The 22,067-nt window shown below is 25.2% G+C and overlaps 3 protein-coding genes, 2 long non-coding RNA genes and 1 other non-coding gene across 10 annotated transcripts in view; 2 read left to right on the plus strand and 4 right to left on the minus strand.

The window, feature by feature from the left end:
* The window catches only part of LOC100864512 (uncharacterized), a 64,240-nt gene extending 47,094 nt beyond the window's left edge, over window positions 1–17,146 (minus strand). The window contains exons 1-3 of one of the 2 annotated variants that reach the window (XM_012483608.3): window positions 17,057–17,146; window positions 15,536–15,988; window positions 15,332–15,416 (exon numbers count right to left, since the gene is read on the minus strand). In XM_012483608.3, the coding sequence (XP_012339062.2) occupies window positions 15,332–15,416; window positions 15,536–15,938 (488 nt within the window). In that variant the 5' untranslated portion in view covers window positions 15,939–15,988; window positions 17,057–17,146. Of the gene's footprint in view, window positions 1–15,331; window positions 15,417–15,535; window positions 15,989–16,221; window positions 16,553–17,056 lie in introns of those variants that run through there. The other variant, XM_086910511.1, reaches the window with a different exon arrangement.
* LOC147657299 (uncharacterized) lies at window positions 3,950–4,709 on the plus strand. Its single transcript, XR_015292700.1, has 2 exons — window positions 3,950–4,215; window positions 4,303–4,709. It is a non-coding gene; the product is annotated as an uncharacterized LOC147657299 (long non-coding RNA).
* On the minus strand, window positions 7,915–7,986 carry TRNAT-CGU (transfer RNA threonine (anticodon CGU)). The gene has a single exon. It is a non-coding gene; the product is annotated as a tRNA-Thr (tRNA).
* Window positions 11,986–14,350, minus strand: LOC147657300 (uncharacterized). 2 transcript variants are annotated; one of them, XR_015292679.1, is made up of 2 exons: window positions 14,274–14,350; window positions 11,986–12,811 (listed from the first exon to the last, which is right to left on the minus strand). It is a non-coding gene; the product is annotated as an uncharacterized LOC147657300 (long non-coding RNA). The 2 variants fall into 2 exon arrangements; XR_015292680.1 differs by lacking the exon at window positions 14,274–14,350 and adding an exon at window positions 13,877–14,123.
* On the plus strand, window positions 14,193–18,332 carry Tim9a (translocase of inner membrane 9). Of its 2 annotated transcripts, none has more exons than XM_086910518.1 (3): window positions 14,193–14,248; window positions 17,819–17,885; window positions 18,068–18,332. In XM_086910518.1, the coding sequence occupies exons 2-3, from the start codon at window positions 17,838–17,840 to the stop codon at window positions 18,299–18,301; spliced, it is 282 nt and encodes a 93-aa protein (XP_086766644.1). In that variant the 5' UTR covers window positions 14,193–14,248; window positions 17,819–17,837; the 3' UTR covers window positions 18,302–18,332. The 2 variants fall into 2 exon arrangements, with proteins under 2 accessions (XP_086766644.1, XP_012339020.1); XM_012483566.3 differs by lacking the exon at window positions 14,193–14,248 and adding an exon at window positions 17,097–17,648.
* Window positions 18,333–18,729: 397 nt separating this feature from the next.
* On the minus strand, window positions 18,730–21,867 carry LOC100870457 (G patch domain-containing protein 2-like). Of its 2 annotated transcripts, XM_031915100.2 has the most exons (6): window positions 21,260–21,867; window positions 20,527–20,702; window positions 20,281–20,386; window positions 19,857–20,208; window positions 19,554–19,756; window positions 18,730–19,493 (listed from the first exon to the last, which is right to left on the minus strand). In XM_031915100.2, exons 4-6 carry the CDS (start codon window positions 20,195–20,197, stop codon window positions 18,784–18,786), a joined length of 1,254 nt encoding a protein of 417 aa, XP_031770960.1. In that variant the 5' UTR covers window positions 20,198–20,208; window positions 20,281–20,386; window positions 20,527–20,702; window positions 21,260–21,867; the 3' UTR covers window positions 18,730–18,783. The 2 variants fall into 2 exon arrangements, with proteins under 2 accessions (XP_031770960.1, XP_003691620.1); XM_003691572.3 differs by lacking the exon at window positions 20,281–20,386 and having other exon boundaries at window positions 21,260–21,488.
* Window positions 21,868–22,067: the final 200 nt, after the last annotated feature.

Raw genomic sequence — 22,067 nt, forward strand, 5'->3', positions numbered from 1 at the left:
TTGATATTGATGAAACCGATTCTTATAATATCGATCTATTAAAAATATCGCAGAAAGGAAAGTTACAAAATTTCAAATTTTTTTTAATACTCGGATTAACGAAAAATTACGAAATTGTTAATATTATGAATACGTGTTTTTTAAATTTCAAGTCAATTCACAATTTAATGCTTTTCAAGATAAAAATGATGATTTTAATGCCATTCTTTTAAACAATTTTTTCATTTAAATAGAATTTTCTGAAATTTATACATATTTTTAATAAATATTAATAAATATTAGACTGAAAATTATTTGATTTTTTTTTATATCGATGTTAATATATTTTTGTAATATTATAATTGTAATAAATATGATTCATTTATGTAAGAAATAAAGACATATTCATTATTTCTTATCGTTAAATACAAACGAGATATAATAGCATATTTATGACATAAATAAGAAATATAAAAGAAATTAGAATTATTTATAAAATATGAATTCACCAATTCATTATTTTTCAAAGAACAATGACTGCTTTACTGTAAAATTCAAAATGTATATGACTTATCATAATGCACGACTACGTTTTGCAAACTATATTATAAACTTTATAAATGTACCAACGAACAAATTACGAAACAAAAATTACAGAAGTAACACATAAATAATTCCATAAAATATTTTACAGAATTAAATTTTCAAATTATCTTTAATAACATTTCCGTGAAACAAATACAAAACTCGTTTTATTCGAAAGGGAAAATAATCGTGACGTGATGGTTTCTCCGCTTCAGAAGCACTGGTTTTAACAACTGCTATTAGTGAGAAAAAGTTGTATTTGTATACACGTATGAGTAGCATTTCTAGAGCTATAGAACGACAAGGCAAAGATGAAACAAACCAACGAGTGATTGCATAAAAGCATAACTTTTGCTTTGCCAGATAAATATTTATGTCATTTCAGGATTCTAGAACTATCGTTCATCTTAATTTGCATCAAGATGCAGATAAAAGAAATTAAAAAATTTATGATCTTTTGAAAGATGTAACGGCCAAAACAAATAATAAGATTTATTATATAAAAATATCGATTGAAGCTATTTATTAAATTATAAGAAATTCTGCAATAAATGAAATAAAACGGATAGCGAGATAATTTTATTTTCATATATTAAAATTCTCTTATTGATAAATCATTAATTTTAATCTATGACTTATATATCAATTCGTTGTACGTTAGAATTTAATAATTACAGAATTAATAATTTATATTTGAAACGAATGATCTTCAACTTTTGAATATAAGTATACGTATCTCTTTTTGTTTTCTATATTTATTTTATATTCGTCAACGGACATAAAGAGAATCGTATTGGAATATAAAATATAAAAGTATTTGTAGATTTTCGGAATAATAAAAAAATGAGATGCACAGATCGACGTATAGGATGAAGAGGAATGACCTAGCAATATGTCATCGTTATTATAAGTATCTGATAATATTCTTTTCTTCTTCAAAGAGATAATGGACATACTGTTGTAGGAAATTTCCGAAGTTTATCTATGATTTATGTTTAGTGTCAATGATATACGATTATTGACTCGTTGGTTGTACGGTTATGTATAGCCTTGGTATACAGATTATTGGATGCCGCATGAATAAGAGCATGAAGTTGAAAATTATAGAAGTTACACGACTGCAATTGTTTAATCATTTACCAAATTTTGTTCGTAGTTATAAATTTTATTCAATCAAGTATAAAAATCTATATTTTTATATTATATTTTTACCGGTGATTATAAAGAATGACTCTTGAATTTTCTTTTTATATAATATGAGCATATAGTGTAAGTTTATTCGTGAAAAGTGTAAGAAAATTAAAAAAATATTTCATATGTATTTTTTCTCAGTTTCAGATAAAAATAAAATTTATATTTTTGCGTTTAATTGATACGAAATTTAAATTTGTTTAATTCTTATTATAAAATGTGAATATATATAATATTGTAATAATATTATTGTACATTATTATTTATAAATAATAAGAAAATGTAAGAAAATTATTGTTTTTTAAATGAATTTGATAATAAATATTATAAGATTAAAAATTATTGTAAAACGAAGTTATTTATATGTTTTTTATTTCAAAATTACTAATAAAATGATAATTTCAAAATCTTGAGAATTCATCGAAACTTTATTTTTTTAACAAAATGAAAATAACTTTAATTTCAGAAACAACTTTCAACACAATATCAAAAAAACGGAAACATAATAACGGTAATAAATGATTCGAATAATAATGATAAATTTGTAAAAATTAGTGAATTATTAGATAAAATATTAATAAATGTCAGATTATATTTAATCATAATGAAGTTATATACAACTACGTTTTTCAAAAACGATGAAATACTAAGATCGTGCGAATTATCATTTTATTTAACACGAGTTATATTTAACTACTAACATCAATACTAAATTTCTTTTTATCTATATTTTTTTATCCATATTGAAAAATGAAAATAAACTAAACGAAACATAATATAATAAAATAAAGGAAGCGAATAAGTTCTGTAAAAATCTATTCATTTAATTTTTTCTTTTATAATATTTATCTTAATTATTATTAAGAAAATGATTTTTAAATATCAATTCCTTTGTATTGATATCTCATGTTTTTTATTTTCAATGTACAGGCGAAAATTTATTTAAAATTGTATATTATATTTAATATTTAAAGATATATCATGTAATATTATATTGCAATTATATTATAAAAATACTATACTTTATTTTCATAAATGATTATAAAATGTATGGCAACCACCAATAATACTTCTAACAAATACTTTCTAATATTAATTTCGATTAATGCATTTATGATTTTATAATATAATCATAACAAAATTATATCTACTCACATTTTTTTAATTTTATTAATTTTAAATTTATAAATATTTCATATGATCATTTATATTAATTTTTTTCCTCTTTATAAAAATAAATGTGATAAATTTCATGAATATATTGATTATTCATAATGATTGATGATGAAATTCTAACATTTATTTATTATATTATATTATAAATTGTGTTAAAATTCAATACATATATCTACTTGTTAAATATGGTTTATAATAATAGGCCAAGGTTTAATAAATGATATTGACCCATCAAATTGAAATTCTAGAGAACGACATTTCATATGTATCAATCGTAATATTACTAATGAATACATAAAGGCATTTTATTTAACACTCCTACCATAATTTTATCTTTATTTTCAATCTATTCATATTAATGAAAAAATTAATTCGTAAAATGAATTTTAAAAATAAATTTTCAACAACTTTAAAATATCAAAAAGTATCATGTTTAATTTAATGAATTCAGTAAATGTCGAACGTCATCAAGCATGCTGGAAGCCATCGCAAAACGTTGGCACTACGCAGAAAATAATATTTAGAGCAGAACGAAAACATTCGATCTAATTTTGGATCTTTTCTGACAACAGTGCTGCATTTCCTTAAACATCTCTAAAATTCATTTTTATGAACAAAAATATATTATATATGTAATCCGAATTAAATTTTAAAACAGAATTTAACTAGTTTTGTTATAATCCTTGATAATTAAAAATCTTCAGTTAACCCGAGAACAATTTAATGATATCAATAATCGATTTCTCCTTCAATTTCGCCAATTCGTTAAATTGATTAAATTGACCCATGTATTTCATTACGACTTGTATTTCATTCGTTTTTTACAGTGTGAAATGAATTGTTGCATGCACAGAATGAGAAACCGATTGATTTTAAATATATTATAAAATGTCAATATGTATACACATGTATTCCTATATATGTTTAACAAGAAGCGCGTACAAGATCTGCGCAGGTGTGATTAGTGTGCGACTACGATGGTGCAATTACGAATCAAGGAAAAGCGGAAAACGATTTCAGTGTGCAACACGTAAACGAAACTTTTGTATCGATCGCGGCTGGAAAGTCACGTTGCCCTCGCGTGTCGATACCGATAAGTCCCTCCGATTCCATCACCCCGCGTCTTGTGGAACAACGTTGTGTCGTAGCCACTGAGATAAGCGGTTTATCGTGCGTATTGCGATACACACCATGCGCGCGCATGCGAAAAGAAAGAAACTAAGAGGTGTTGTCTTTTGTACACGAGCACGTGACGTAGCTACGATCTCATCTAATTGGTCAATTGTAATGATAGACTAATGCATGTTTTTTTTTTATTTTTTTCCTCATTTGTTCCTTTTTTATACATTTATACATTTTATATATTTTTAGAACGGTTTTGGATACGTGCGTTCAAGTGCACGCTTCTGGCGTTATTCACTTGCAATTACCCGTTCAGTCTCGAACCGTTACGGAATTATACGCAGTAACGGGATTCGATTCGCTGGAGTAAGACTTGTTTAATTTCCCTCTTGAATAAAATCTATGAATCTGGGCCATTAAACGGCAACATCTTTTAGAAATTTGAATGATAACTTCGTGTTTGAAATAATGATTTTTTGAGATTAGTGGACAATAATTGGGCATTTTATAAATGCATATGAAATAGTATTGAGAATATTCAATTGAAAATAATTTACAAAGTCTTATAATCTGTTAGTATTATATAATAAATTCTTAACAAATATGATTTATGATGTACAACTATGTTAAAATAATTAAAAAAAAATATTACAAAACTATTTTTATTATTCTTATAACTATCATTAAAATACTAATTTGTATGTTTATTGTTCTTTGTATCATGACATCCATCATAAGCATTAAATAAATAAAAAATAATAAATATCTAACAATATTTACCTAGAAAGCGTGACAAATACAGTTAACGAGTAAATTTTATAACATTCAAACCATAGTTTTCGACAATCATTCAGATAGCATGCAGTAAAACTCAAATCGGTAATACAAAACATTACATAATATTATAACTTAAAAATATGATGATGTTAATGTTGTTAAAAATATTTTCAAAATCGTAAAAAAAAAAAATAGAAAAACAATATAATAATAATATTTAAATATTAAAAAATATTTGTAATAATAATTACACAATTATATATGTAACAAATTATATAATTTATATATTAACAAATCTATTTATTAATTGAATCATTTGTTAAAAGAATACGATACTATTTTATATATTATTTTAATTATTAGTATTTTTTATCTTTTATTAATAATAATAAATATAAAAATTTGATACCTATCAAGCTATCATTATCGACATATCATCGACGATATATTTTCTGACAAATTATTATCTATATGTATATTTACTTAAAAATCTATATATAAGCATATATAGCATATACCTCAAATATTATATATTTTATTATTAAATATGAAATAAAAAATTAAATAACTTCTAACTAACTTTAAGTTATTTGAATTTCAATTGCTTCAAAAGACAAATATATAAATTATTTAGAAAAAGACTTTGATTATAAATAAAAAAATAATAATAAAGAAATTAAGAAAGATCATTTACGATTTATAAAATTTAATCTCTTCGAAATACTTTAAGATTATGACAAAATTAAATAAATATTATTACAATTTGTTTTCTTCGATATTCTATAAAAAAACCTATAGAAAGAATCGAAGATGCCTATTTTATTCAACTCTGTAAAAAACATTTGATGGTATCGGTGGCGATTGGTCGCGTATTATAGAAATGCAACACGTAAGTCGCAGAGCGAGTTCCGTAATTGTGGAATATTTTGCAATTCGTGGATTGGAAGGCGCCTTTCTCGAAAGAGCGTCGCTGGCAATGCCGGTCACGTAGTCTCGTAGTTCCGAGGGTGCCCTGAGCACGGCACAGAATACTAGAATACTAGCGGCGAGAATGCGCGGCGAATACCCGCAACGCGAGTAACCGCTCGTCCGCGAGCAAGCAAGCGAGCGAGCGAGCGAGCGAACGAATCGTATGCCCCTCACGCTTTGACGCGCCACTGTATGTACCTGTATATATCTATCCGTTTAAACGTGTCTACGTATCCCTACGTAGTCGGCATAATTTCAGCTTTTTCCGTCAGCGGAAGTTAGTGAAAAATTACGTGGCCCTAGCGAAGTCGCGATAAGCAATTTCGCAATTTTTCGTATCCTCAATGTTCGAACGTCGCGCCATCCGTTCACTATGGATGGTCTTCCATTATAATTAAATTATAATGCAATAGCATATAGATACAATTTCTTAATGTTTAAGAAAATATGATTGAAAATTTGCAATATATTAACAATTTTAATTAAAAGATTTTAGTTTTCATTTCATGTGAATTTGTTGTAAAGAAATTGTTTTTTAGTTGAACGGACCATTACCTCGCCCACGTCGCAAATGATCGCTTAAAGTCTCGTGATCGAGTAAAACCGGTTTGAATATATCAGTGCCGTAACTACATATGGTGAATTTCTTGCGAATATATTTGTGAAATCAAAGTAAAAATAAGTATTTATTATTCACTTATATATGTAATAAGAATAATTTTTCTATGAGATCCTATCCTATAGAAAAACAAACATTGAATAAAAATTTTAAATATTTTTTGGAAAAAGAAAATTAATTAATACTCATGTAAATGCTCATGTAATTTTTAAATAAACACAATATTAAAATTAAATATGACTTTTAATCCTTGACTATTACATTACTATTACTATATCTTAAAGTTATCTTTACAAAAAGGTAGTCGTTACATTCATAAAGTAAAAAAAATTAGCTGATCAAATGATTGCTCGTTTAGACGTTTATTTTTCGCAAGAACGTCATTTAAACGCTTTACGATTCCATCTGATGCGAGTAGAAAACGAAAGCGATGATGTAAGAAGCCAAGAATCGACGTGGTCGCGGTTGAAAGTACTCGCGACGTTATATCACGGTTTTTATGTTTTTTCGAACGGTTGAGGTTTCATTAAGGAACCAGATCCTTCGCAAGCGTCTAACGTTGGGAATTAACATTCTGTTCGCTTGCCTCATGACTCGTCGGTGTTCCTCATGAAAACGGGGAGAAAAACGTCTCCTTCTAACCCTGCACGTCACGATCCTAAACTCCCTTCCCTGACAATGAGTATCAAGGTATATGTATACATGAGCGACCTCTGGTTCCCCACTTTACAGACATTTTACGGAAACAGTACGGGCTCTCCTGGCCGGTGTAACTCCTGAATATCGAGAATGCGCAGCTTCTCGTTCTACGTGGGACGCATTCGCAGCTTCCGAAACGCAAGCTGAATTCCAAATCATTGTTTCCAGGCCGATTTCTTATAATTAACTTACTGCGTTCAATCTCTTTTTAGACTTCCAATAATTTTTTCATCTTACCAATAAATGGAACAATTTGAAGAAATTTGATGTATAATCAAAATATATCGTTAATTTGATTAAATAAACATATTTTGTTTAACGTTTTATTATTTTGTTATTTCTTTCTCTAGGTTTATAATATGTCATTAATTATCATTTAATTTAAAATGGTAAAATATTAACAATTGTATTATATTCGATTGTAGTAAGTAAGATAAAATATAAAATAAAATATACATACAGAATAATTGATAGAAAAATCAAAGAAAGAATATTATTCTTTATAATATTCTAAATTAATTCCTCAGATTTAAACATTTTTAAGTATTGTAATTTTCCAATAGATTATAATTATATATAATTCATTATTTTTTTTATATTCATTCATTATGATTCATATATATATATATCTACTTTTATAATTATATCTATATAATTAAATATTAAAATAATCGACATACTTAATAGTTTTAATGTGTCTTCTTTAAACATGGAATAGAATTTGATCATTTTCTTCTAATTTTTTTAAAAGATATGATTAAAATAAAAAAATTAAATCATATTGAAAAAAAAAAATTTGCCTCCTGTGAGGTTTGAACTCACGACCCCTGGTTTACGAGACCAGTGCTCTGCCACTGAGCTAAAGAGGCCGATGTTTTTCTCTTTTCTCGCAGAACTCATTAGGAATGAATTTTCTAATATTAATATTATAATCTATATCTTAATAATAAAATTGTAAATATATATAAAAATTAATATAAAAATATTTTTACATTCTGAGCTATTAAAATTAGTCATAGCTACTGGTCATTATTTTTTATTTTATGCATTGGAAATTTTATATATATATAACAGAAAGTATTATGATAAAAATTGATATTGTAATACAATTCAAATCAATTCAATTTGTAATATAAATATCACATATAAATTAAATTTTATTGTTAACAAAATAAATATAAATTCAATAATAGTTCAATTAAATAATAAGAGATCAAATAATAAAATAAATCACATAAAAAATAAGAGTGATGAAAACAATTTGATTGTAGATTGGAATTCAGCGTTAAAAAACACATAAAGATAGGTGCATTTGGTTGAAATAACAAAGAAATTGATTTAGATAACCGGTTATGTATTGAATCATCACCAAATATACATTGTGAAATGCAATTTATTTTAATGTTCCTTGTATAATGAAAATTAATTTCTGTACTTACTAATTAATTGACCGATCAAAACCATGTCATTTTGTTTTACATAAACAAAACTTATCAACGCGAAATGTACTGCACAATATTCAGTCACATAAGCATTAACTAATACCTATGTGTATAATTATTATGAGTATTATGAGTATACAGAACAAATAAAATATCGCCAGAATGATGTAACAAATTACGTAACATATAATTGCACATCATAGCAATATCAACGTATACATTAATTACTGAAATCAAACGAGTACAATGTTTCTAAAGCAAGCGTAGTTTGGCGGCTGTGAAACGCGATTAAAAGTCATCGGCACCAGTTCTACGAGATTAACGTGGCTTCTGAACAAAAATAACGCGTATTGCGCCTCGTGATAATGAAATCAGTGAAATTACGTTCATTTCAATTACATTCAAACTGCTTATATTCCTATTCGTTAACGTTCACCGTCCGATAAAAGAAAATATTTACATACATAAATACTGTTTCATATGTTGTAAATCAATGTACTACTATATTTAATTATGCAATATTTATATTTACTTTTTGTTCTATTGAATACATTATATATTTGGAATATTTCATTTCATTTGCAATATTTCATTGTAATTTTATTGAAGTAATTTTAAGCAAAAAAATTAAAAGTTAAACAAATTTTACTTCAAATATAAATTAAAATATATTTATTAAAATTAAAGTATCCAATTTTTTTATGTATAAATATATATATGTAAATGAAGTAATAAATAATATAACAAAATATTTAATTCCAGAAAATTATGATTAAACTTGAACTTATATTGAAAAATTCCAAAAATAAAAATAATGTAATATTAATATATGCATTCTTATATTATTTAATATTCTTTAATATTCTTATATTATTTAATTCATATTATTTAGAAAAAATATGTTTGTATTTATATATTATTTTTTCATTGAGTTTTTCATTAACTTCACTGTTCCTGATATTTTCGATGTCAGAAACTTCTCCTTTCGAAATAGAAAAAAAAAAGAGACATTATTTTGAAACGCACGCACGCACGATCCAATAACACATGGTCGCACGTCATGGAAAACGGGTCGAATACATTATCTATTTCCATTTAACGTACCCTGAATCGGTAAGGAAACATCTTTATGCCAGACGGGCATGCATGTTCGAAGGACTGTCATAATGCCGTTTCAAAAATAGTTCGACCCAGAAATCCTGCATAACGCAAGACAGATGTCAATTGTCACTTCCCGTTTTGCGCGTCGATCACAATGAACACCACCGAGAAAGATCCCTTCCTGAAAGGACACGTGCAAACTCCTTTTTCTCTGCCTAAGTATATGTATAAGCAATGGAGGGCAGATGTTAGGAAACCGTCTTCTTAAAGATTTCGATAGGGAGACCCTTTTCAGGCCCTTTTTCGTCCTACTCTTTGAGACGTTATAATAAAGAACCCAACAGAACGTACCCGTGGGTCCATTGTGCGATTAAGCAGATGTTATTCAGTGAATGCGCAATGTATAATATGAATCGTGAACAAAGAACGCAATTTTTCTACATGAGACTCGAGATTTTTGCGTTTTCCTAGTTCTTCTGTATAGACAAGAGAAAAGTCCTATATGATGAAAATTTGGTATTATAAGTAGATTGTAAAGTATGAATATAGATTGCAACTTTATTTTTATGAATGTAGATTGAAAAAAAACAAAAAAAAATGGTTTTTTGCATGATTTAGAGACTGCTACTTGTTTAAACTAAATGTTTATTATAACTAATGTTTATTATATTTTTTTTTCTTGAAGCTATTGTTGCAGAATTTTTATTTATGGGACGTTATCTAGTCCCATAAATTTTTGTATCTATAAAAAGATCTAATATAGATCTGGATTTATATATGAATTAAAATCATTAATTTAATATTATAATAAAATTTCTATTAGGAATTTTTTCTTTTCATATACAGAATATATTTTTTTATCTTTTAAAAAAAATATTTAAAATTTGCAATACATAAAAAATAAAAATCGATATTATTAATCGATATAATCGATATTATATAAAATTTTATTCCTATTATATTTTTATTATATTATATAAAATTATTTGTTAAATCAAATGTTTAAAGATTGAGAAATATCATTTTTAAATATTATTTTATTGAATCGTCTCGAATAATTATTTCTTTAATACTTTCATTAACTTTGTTAAATTGGAATTTAAGGTAAAAATGCAAAGAATGAATAATCAATCTTCCTATAAATGATTATTAAAAATTCAAATAATATTTTTAAAATTCTTTTGATCTAATTATCATATTATAAAAAATAATCTTAAGTATTTATAAAAAAATTCATTATTATTATGCTCTTATTGATATTATTTATGTTTATATTAATGAAAAACTGTAATTATCATTATTGATTAATATATAGTAAATGGAGTCACATAACATTAAAAGGATAATTAAAAATTTTTTTCTTTTAATTGTAAGTTCATCCAAAATATATATATATATATTCGTATAAATTATATTATTAAATTGAACTAATAATAAAAAAATTAAAATTATTACTTTATTAACACTAATATGGTTAGAATATCTTGATAATATTAAATATTTGTTCTCCTTTTTTCATCTTTTAACTGTTATTCAAATCATAATTGCTATCCAAATATATTACACATAAATCGAAGTTCAATTCAACGCCGTCTCGCCATCTCTTTTGCTCTCATTTTTATGACAGACATAACAATGACTTTGCTTCTATGAGTCCTACTAAAAGAACATATATGTATGCATCAGCGCGAAATACGAGTGTCAGAGTTGTAAATCCGTTTCCCGTCGATCTCGACGCCAGGGCCGAGGTCAACCAGCAGCAGGACGCAGTCGACTCGATGACTCTCTACTTTCTGTTTTTATTCATTGCTGGGATCCTTGCCAGCGGATTCTGCCTCGAAGAAGATCACAGCTATTGCGCGATAAAATAGCCTCGTTACTAACTGCGATCTTCTTGTATGGTTATTTAATGATTTTACTAAAAAGCTTAATTACGATATATATAATTCATATGCATATTTTGAAAGTAATTTAAAAATTGTAATTAAATAAATTATTGGCGAATTAATTGGAATGTCTTACATATTATTTCTAAATTAATATTCATTTCTAAATAATTCATTTCTATTTCACATATTAATAATTATTCATTTTACAATTTTTCTATTGATTCATAACACTTTCAAGTTTAACTTGAAAGTATATTTTTATAAATTATTTCTCAAATATTTTATTTTTTATTTGTTTATTATTATAATAAATATCTTTTTCTACGTTATTTTATATATAATTTATAAAATATTTTTTTTATATATAAATTTTTTTTATTTTTTCATTGTATGCTCTACTTTACATACAATGTATATAAATAAATAATGCAAATAATTTTACATACAATATATGTATTTTTATTTTACATTTTCGTCTTTGAAAACTTTTTGTATTAACTCTCTCATTTTTATTTTATATTGTAATTAATATTTTTTATGTATTTTATGTATTTACACTATCATAGAAGATATAGTTTTGATTTATAGTTGATTAATTTTCAATATATATATATATATATATATATATATACTGAAAAAATAACAAATACTTCTTTATAAAATTTATAAGGTTAAAAACCTAACCACGCTTTAAAAACAGGAAAACGGGAATTTAAAGCAGACAAGAATAAATCGAGAATGTCTCTGAACAGCCGAGTCACTTTTAAATTCCCGATGAATAGTTGTTAGCATGACGTATATGTCAGACGCTAAGAGCATTTAACTTCCTTCACATTTCAGTTGAAGGAGGAATTTCTCCGAATATAAACTATATAGTAAATGACGTACGAGTTTTTTGCGCGCATCTTTCGAGAAGTTTCCCGTTGGATGAAAACGGACATGCGCCCAACTGTTTCTCAGGACAAGCTCCTGGTCGTGTCGGGCGATGGGACGAGCGAGCAACCTCCACTCCGTACCCTTGAACCTAGCAGACGCTTACAGCGTTGCCACCTTGTGCAACTATGCCATGTCGTTCCGTTCGGCTACACTCGGCTTCTCTCGGTGGTGCTTTCTTCACAAGAATTCCGCGTCCGGCGTTCGTCGTCGTTGGTGGCTGGCGCGACGCCGAGTATACTGACGTCACGCCTCGGCGTTACGCGTAGCGTTACGTAAAAAACGTGCTGCTTTACTCTACATGTCGTATTAGCAGCGTAATATGCATTCTGTATAGAAATAAAAAATCTAACAAAAATTTGCAATTATTTCTATTACAGATTTTTTTAATAGAAAAATAGATAAAAAAAATAAAATGAAAAAAATAATTTTACAATACAATACAAAAATACTGTTAATCAGTTCTTATATTTATGTGATATCGTGTATTAGTAGTTTTTTCTTTCATCACTCATTGAATCTTACACTATTCTATCTTATGCTTAATTATGCTTTCTCTATAAAATTTCCGTGTTTATTGATGATGTTGATTAACAAACCTATTATATATTCTGACATCGTTTGTCGATGTTACGTAAAAAAAAAAAACCGTTTATCCTGAACTTAATTAACACATTACAATATTTTCTCGTGACTTTAATTATAACTTGTTGTGAATCAATAACAAGATATCTTCATGTCTACTCAACGAAAAGCACAATTTTTTTCTTTTTTATTTCTTAGAGCAATGACCTTGCATAATTATCGTGTATCTGGGACTACTCAAGCATGCTTTCTCTACAAGAATTTCATGTCTGCCGACGATGCTAACTGACAATATTGAGAATACAAGATGACGTCACGTATAGAGTTGCGCGTAACGTTACATAAAAAACATGGCTGACGAATCAGAAATGTATCAGTCTATTACTGTTAAGGTCATATGATGAATCGACTATATAGTAAAATAATGAATTTAGCATAAGTTCATTATAATGAAAAATAACAAACTTCTAACTTAAACTTAGAAATCATTTTAAAATTGTAATCCAATAAAAAAAATATTACTATCGAGTATCAGTATAAAGTCACTATGTCACAAAATGAAATAATTTTTTTTTAGAGAAATAGAAATATATATATATATATGTATATTGAAATATCGTAAATCACGATTGAAAGATTTCTTTTCTTTACGTTTCTTTTACTCTCACTCGCTCTTTCTCATCGCGTCTGTCTCCCGTTCGCACGCTCGTGTGCCATTTACGAGGCAAACCGGTTTACGTTTTTTGCGAACCCTGACTTTACGAAGAATGTTGATTTTTGCGATATATACCGCTGGGAACCTAACCTACATCATTATCCGGATGAGCTAGCTGCACTTGAAGTCTCGTTTTCTCGTAGACCTTGAATACTCGTATGATTTTATTTTTCGTTTTCATTATTAACGCGACAGGGAATGATGCATTCGAGAGTATTCAAGACAAATGTCCTCGGAATTCGTGACTCGACAAATAAAACCTTCTCGATATGCACGAGCTTGGCATCGGCAAAATGACAAGAGTATACGTATGCTTAAAGATCGAAAATTCAGTCACGACGAAAGAACGACTTCATGGTCGGGGACAAATTCGGCAATGTCTCGATGTTTCTCATTCGTGGCACGAATTATCGCCGAAAATATTTTTACTACCGAACGCGCGCGGCATGTATCTTCGTTGATTAACGTAAGTGGCTATTGTTCTCACTAACCTACAGCACTATACTCATTATCATTTTTCATTCGTGACGATACTACTAAAGAACTACAACGGCCTCTCAATAACTACTTCGTTGTTGTGCACGTTGACCGTTCACTTTGATGACTCCACTAAAAGCGCGCGAAAATTGAAATGACATTAACACTATAAAAAAATATTTTTTTGCTAGTAAAATTATGTTTCGCTGATTTTTAACCATTTATGTATTTAATCATCAGATATGATAAATTATGTACATATAAGATGAATAAATTTTTAAAAATGATTAAATGAATCACAGCTAATTATAAAATTGCATAATAATTTCTTACTATAATTTCACTATAATTTCATTCATAATACGTCACTATATATATTTGTCTATATAAAAAAAGTAAATAATTAAAAGATTACATTAAAAGATATAGAGTTCAACTTGATGCAAGTACCGAGGAGTACTAAACAGGTCTTACTGCATGTATAACCAGGAACCGGTTTAGAAGAAACTTTCGAAAATTCCAGAATGACGTAGTCTTTCTCACGTGTACATATGCATCGTGAAGATACACAATCGTGTTTCTCCCATCGTTCTTCATTTACAGTTACTTACGTAAGATACACTCGAGCTTATTTCTTGATTCTTCAACGCATAGCAATCAGTTTGGTCACGTTTTATCAAACATTGAGAAAATACGAATCTTATCACAAAACATTATCAGAATACTTTCGAAAAATTTTTTTTTTCATAATATAAATATTATTTCATAAATATAAATTTTTTTCTTACTTACCTTTATTACACTATTGTCACTTATTATAACCATATATAAAACTTATATGATAATTTATATTTAAACACATAACACATAACAGGATACAAATGTTTTATATAGCACTGATTCACGTGTTAAAAAAATTAGAAAAAAAAAAAAGAAATATGCAATTTATGCAATATATATTCTAAATTATTATTTCACTATATTGATTCTTTCGATTCAGAATTATATTTTAGCAATATTATATTAATAATGTACAAGCTGCATAAAGAATGTATAAAAAGTCATTACTCACGTGACTGCTGGAAAATCAACACACATTGTAGAGATCTTAGAAATGTTCGGACTTTGTTGTCTTTTTGTTGTTTCTCCGGAAGCAACTACAAATAATAAAATAATAATATAAATAAATATAATAATAATAATAATTAATCATAAATACTAAAATATCTATAAAAAATATTTTATAGATATTTTATAGTAACATAAAATAATATACCATAACTGCAACTACGTTGTTCGCTTGGAGTTCCTGTAAGTCTTTCTTCAGTTCTAGATGTTAATATTTCATTAATTCTCCAATCTTGAATTTCTTTGCGCAACATAATAACTGGATTATCATCATTCATATCATCATAACTTTTATTATCGATGGATTCCATATATTCTTTACATTCAATTTTTTTTACTTTCATAATTTCATTTTGTAGGGGAACATTTATTGCATGTTGATATCTTGTTGTAGAATTATTTATCCATTTTCCTTTTTTAGATAATACTTTATTTTTTTTAGCCATTTTCGTAGATGAGTATAGATGTGATTTAATCGGGCAAATTTTTTTATTGGTTAGAGAATTCAATGTTTTACCGATTGAAGAAACATTTTGATTATCATGTGACATTTTTGAGAATTTTATGGTAATCAAATTTTTATTTAGTTTTATTCAATTTTCTGAAATAATATAATTATTATAATATATTACTTTGTAAATTATTAATCATGTATAGATAAAAATAAATAAATTAAATGAAAGAATATGAAAAATTGAAACGTTGCGCCATCTATAGAAAGCAATGTTCTTTACGATAACAATTTTCTTATGATAGCATATAGTAATTTCAAATTTGATTATTGAAATAATATTATAGTAAAATAGTAATGAAAATTATATTTTATTTACTTACTTATAATTTTATCGACTAATTTGTGATGGGTATAACATTGTGGTTAAAAGAGTAAAGAAACAGAATAATAATAAAGTTAATAAAACATTATAATTTACAATTAATAAAAAAGAAAAGAATTTTGTGGGTAACATTTTATACTTTTGTAAAATTTAACTAAAATTTGGAACAGAACAAACGTTATTATAATTATGATATGATTTGCAAAATTGAAAATGTCAATCCTGTCAATTTCGCTTGATATACGTTCTAAATGTTGAAGTAGATTTATGTAATGTAATGTAATTTATATATTTAAGCATTTTATTGCTTTTATGAACACCTGTTTGTCATCTGTTTTTATATCGTTATTATATTAATAATAAATAACATATACTTGCATAATATGATAAATTATAAAGAAAATTAAAAAAATATAAAAAAAAATATTTTTTATATAAAATTTTACATAATTTAAGACAAATACAATGATATAACAATATTATAAGTAAAAAAATTTTTACTAAATTTTATTAAAAACATTTAATAAATAAGCAATTATTATTTATTAAATAATTTACTGAATTATTATATTTTATACTAAATACTATATTTAATATTTTTTTTTCTTAATTTTGACGTCGATATAATATAAAATTATACATATATAAGTTTAATACATATATATTTAGTATGTACATTTTTATATTCTATTTTTTTTGTGCATGTTAATAAACACATTTACATTGTAATTATTATAATAAAGATTACATAATATAATATTTAGAAATTCTTAATTCATATCACATAAATTATTATACAAATAATGTAAAAAAAAATATAACCATCGTCTTACCTCTTAATAAAAAACCACGATACATTCAAAACAAAGATCCAGCTTACTTTGACTGAACACCGTAGTCAACTGCTAACATGAAACATCTGCTCGTTTTCTACTATAGTTTTGTCTTTTGTGCAATCCCATTGATAAATATTTCATAATTTTATATGAATTCGTTATATTTCATTGATTGTTTATAAATTTGTATCATAATTATTATCTTAATAATTATTATCATAATATTATTATATTCTTTCCATTATTTTCTTATATTGATATTTAATATTTAATACAAATATTGAATACTCAATTTTAATAAATATTGAATAATTTATCATTCCTAATTTATGTAATTTGCATGATTCTATTATTCTTAAAATTCTTAAAATTCTATTTTTCTAATTATATTTTTAAATGTTTCTATTAATTTATATTCAAAGATTTCGTAAAAAGACCTTTTTTTTTTTATAATGTGTTCCGAAAAATTAAAATTAGTAGCGACGAATTTTGGAACATATAACTTTAAGATGATCTAAAGTTTTGGATCTGATAGTTTTAGGATCAAACATCTTTGTAGCCTATCAAAAATCTTGTAAAACTTACAAAGGTTAAACAATTAATTTAATATTTTATATATAATGCAATATGCATATATATCCAATCTGCACGTGCTTTATTAAAATAATCTCAATCTAACCTTAAATTAATTTATATAATATGATAATTTCTTTAGTTCATTAAAATATATCTATAATTATTTGTGTAAATATATTTTAGCAAAAAATATATCATTACAATGGCTATGCAAGTTCCTACAAATGTGGATCCTGAACAAATTAAATCTGTATGTATCTATAATTTTTTTATATATTACTTGATAAAAAAGATTTCATAAAATTTATTTAAATTAATGAAGAATGTATTAATGTTCATCAATATTAAAATAAAAAATTTTAAATTCTATTATATAAAAATAAGTTATAAACAATAAAAATTTAAATTATTGGAAGATTTATGATACTTCAGGTTCGAGATTTTGTGGCATCTTATAATAAATTGATAGAAACATGTTTTCTTGACTGTATAAATGAATTTACTACACGAGATGTCAAAGCAAAAGAAGAAACTTGTGCTCTAAACTGCATGGAAAAATATTTAAAGATGAATCAAAGAATATCACAACGGTTTGAAGAATTTCAAATGCTTGCTAATGAAAATATACTTGCAGCTCAAAAAAAATTAGATAGTAAAGAGTCTTAAATATTGTATTAATAAAAATATATAAATTAAATATTTTTAATATTTTATTTCTATATTTTACCTTTGCTTATCAATTATTTTATGAATAATATTATTAAAATTTAAGAAAAATAATAAAAAATTAGAGAGACTAAAAATTTACAAGATATATAATATTTTAAATTAGTAAAGTATGTAATTACATCTAATTTTTTAATTAAATTTTAATATAAATATATGTATTGAAAAACATTAGACATAAAAATGATTAACAGATTAATAAATATATTAATTTGTTTCTAAATTAATAATTTTAAAGAAATGTATATATTTATATAAACCTAATGACAAAAATTATATAAAAAATTTACATTGAATTTTATAATTTTTTTAAATACTATAAGATATAAAATACTTATTTTGATAAAAAGACACATAAAAGTATCATATGAATATACACAAATAATTTATTTCAAAAAACAAATTAACAAAAAAACTTTGCTTTAACTTGATTTTGAATGATCAAAATCATGTAATTTTGGTTTTCCATGAATTTCAATATCCATGCTATTTGAATCCCATTTAAAATGAGAAAATTGTGGTAATGTTTGTAATGAATCTAAATTTGATATAGGATTTATAATTTGTGAACCAAAGCCTGTATTGGAAATTTGATGTTCCTGATTATGCATTATTAATTCTGAGTTAGGTGAATTTGGTGGAGTTCTTCTTAGTCTTTTATAACCAGAAAATCGATTGAATGATACTTGATCTACACAAATAGCTTGTGTAGTATGTCGAGTTTTATATAAAATTGGACAACCTAAATCTCCCTTTAAACTTAAACTATATAAATTTGCAAGTCTGCGAAGTTTTTCTCTCTCAGCTTGTCGCATAGGATGTAATCTAAGTTCATTTTGAGTAGGATCTTGTAAAAATCTAGAAACTTTTTCATTAGCTGATGTAATAATTGAATATCCAGGTTTATTATCAACATGTCGACGACCAGCGCGGATTTCTCTTCCACTGAGACCTTCTCTAATTCTTTGAATTCTTTTTCTATAACTTTTTCTTGTTTCAATTGTTGTATGTTCAAAATTTCCATGTATCATCATTTGAAATGATGAATCAGTATTAACTTTATCTTCATTAGTACTTTCGCCATCATCCCACCAACTTGGTTCTCCAATCCAATCTGATTGTTCATCATCTCCTTAGAGAAGAAAAAATGAAATAATTATAATATTCATTATTTACATAAACAATTAATTACCTTCTCGATCTTCATCATTTGTCATAAGTCCAGTTTCTGAATCACTAGATGAAATACTTGAACTAGATATTCTTGAACAATCAATACCATCTTCAGTTTGTATCTTGATACGATTTTTTGATTTTGTATTTCTATTTGGTTTTAATGATCTCATATCACAATCTGTTGATCGTTCTCTACAAGACCTCTTACGTTTTCCACACCTATAACAATAAAAAATTTGATTTTTTATTATTGCATAATATTTACATATATATATTATATGATATTTTTATTATAATATTTTATTATAATATACATTACCATATTGTTCCATATCTATTTTTACAATCACTTCGTAAAATTCTCTTTTTATTTGCAAGTGTTGCTGATAGTGCAACAGTCTGAGAAGTTGATGGATTAGAATCAGAATCAATAGCCATTTTTTTAAATTTTCGTTTACGTCGTGGATTTACTCTAGGTACAAAATTTTCATTAACTGAATCACTTTCAATGTTGCTAGCATTGTTTGAATTAGAAAATCGTGCAAATCTTTTTGTTTGGTTGGTATCATCACTATCAGACTGATATTTAGAGGCAGTGTTATTTTTTGGAATATGGATATCACAAATGGAAGATGAACTGTCATCCGATTGTTTATTCATGTGAAGTGATGCTGAAATAAAAAATAATTATTTGAAGATTATTTTTCAAATTCTTTGATTATTTTTCAAGTGTTAAAAATTACTTTTCAAAGATTTATAAAATTTGACTTCTTTGAGTAATGAAATATGGTTTCTATAAACACAATCTTGATAACAATCCTCTGTCTGCCTTGTAGAAGTAGACTGGAACTAATTTCATAGAAATGTGATTAGAATCCATTTTAACCTTTATTTCACAAGCATTTATATAACATATTAACATATAAAATATTTAAATAATTTTACAAAAAAAATTATGTTTCCTTATATTTTTATTATTTTATACTTACGAATATTGCCCGTGGAACGGGCTCTTCTTCTAATACCCCATCTGCGTCTCACATTTGCACTATTGTTGCTTTCTTCTAATGCCAAAGTTAAATCATGCACAAGTGCCTCCATTTTTACTCTTAAATCCGCTGGTACAGCTTTCAAAACACGCTCCATTTGAAGGATGTGTTTGTTTCTAAATTATAATAAACATTACATGATTTTATATAATATTATGGTATTAAATAAATAAAATTAAAAACATATTATATAATAAATTTTATTGTTGAAATATTGTTCTTTTAAATTATTACAATAATATTAAAGATATTATATGAAATCATATAATTTAATGGATATATTTCATATAAATATGTAACTATATTTAAATAATAATCTATACTTAATATTTATTGATTTTTATATATGTACTTTAAATATTTTTAATAACTATACAAAAAATAAAAATATAAAATTTAAAATTTAATTGAAGTATTATATTTATAAATTTTATAAATTTATTTTATTTTTATTATCTTATCTTATATCTTATTCTTATTTATTTTAATTGATAATAAATTTTAATATATTAATATAATGATAAATAAATAAAATATATAATAAAATTTAAAATATTTATCTTCTTATTTAGAAAATTTGATTATTAAAAATAAATAAATAGATTTAAAAAAAAATTAGAATACATCATATTTTAATCGCTTATAAAATAGAAAAATATAATTTAATATTTACCTTGTATATAAAATTGCGGAAGATATAAATTTTCCTTAAATTGATATCATTGTTAAGTAAGTTTTTTATTTGTTGACAATTAAAAAAAAAAATAAGATGAATGGTAGAAAACTGTCAATTCTAAAAATGTTTTCACTGTGCGCTATAAATCTTTCTATTTTCTTTATTTTGCGATAGTATGGTATCGTATTTGTATGTGTCCGTATATTCTCGTAAGAAATAACGTATAATTTGGTCATAGTTCAAGTAAGTTACGTAGATATGTTTTAAAATTGAATAAATATTAAAAAGTTATATTTTTATAGATACATATAAATGAAATATTCATATACATAATGCAAAAATTAAATGGATTATTTATTCATATTGAATTAAATATAAAATATAAAGTATTAAATAATTCATAAATTACTTTTAGGTATATAAAATATTAGATTTAATATAAATATTAAAATATTTCATTATTTGAACAATTTTTCTATCATAATTTTCATCAAAATAATGTTATGTATCAATAAATCAAAATTGTACATTAATATTTGCATTGAAAATTATGAGCATTGGAAATGCGTCTTTAGCATATTTTTTTCGGCCATTTCCGGTTGTGTGTTTTACGGACGCTTCGTGTCTGTCCGAAGACTTTGTCGTTTTTCAGTTGTAGAGTTCAAATTATATTTATGAAAATTGAGTAATTTTTGTTATAATACAGTTTTTTTGATCGTTTCAAAATATGAGTGTGATGTGATAGTGTAATGAGGAACTGGTTGAATTCATATCAAAAGATATCTTGGCAGTTGTGTAAATAGCG

This window comes from Apis florea, unplaced genomic scaffold, assembly GCF_048593485.1.
Source record: "Apis florea isolate Af1SG1 unplaced genomic scaffold, ASM4859348v1 contig_3193_pilon, whole genome shotgun sequence".
In the NCBI taxonomy this organism is placed as follows: domain Eukaryota; kingdom Metazoa; phylum Arthropoda; class Insecta; order Hymenoptera; family Apidae; genus Apis; species Apis florea.

What these genes read in the sequence shown, in the direction of transcription:
- LOC100870457 (XM_003691572.3), bottom strand. Translation starts at nt 20,683, where the DNA reads ATGGAGCGTGTTTTGAAAGCTGTACCAGCGGATTTAAGAGTAAAAATG. An exon ending in CCGTTCCACGGGCAATATTC is followed by an intron (nt 20,209 to 20,526) that starts GTAAGTATAAAA and finishes TTTTTATTTCAG; the next exon opens with CATCACTTCACATGAATAAA. An exon ending in AAATGATGAAGATCGAGAAG is followed by an intron (nt 19,494 to 19,553) that starts GTAATTAATTGT and finishes TTCTTCTCTAAG; the next exon opens with GAGATGATGAACAATCAGAT.
- Tim9a (XM_086910518.1), top strand. Translation starts at nt 17,838, where the DNA reads ATGGCTATGCAAGTTCCTACAAATGTGGATCCTGAACAAATTAAATCT. An exon ending in ATCCTGAACAAATTAAATCT is followed by an intron (nt 17,886 to 18,067) that starts GTATGTATCTAT and finishes ATGATACTTCAG; the next exon opens with GTTCGAGATTTTGTGGCATC.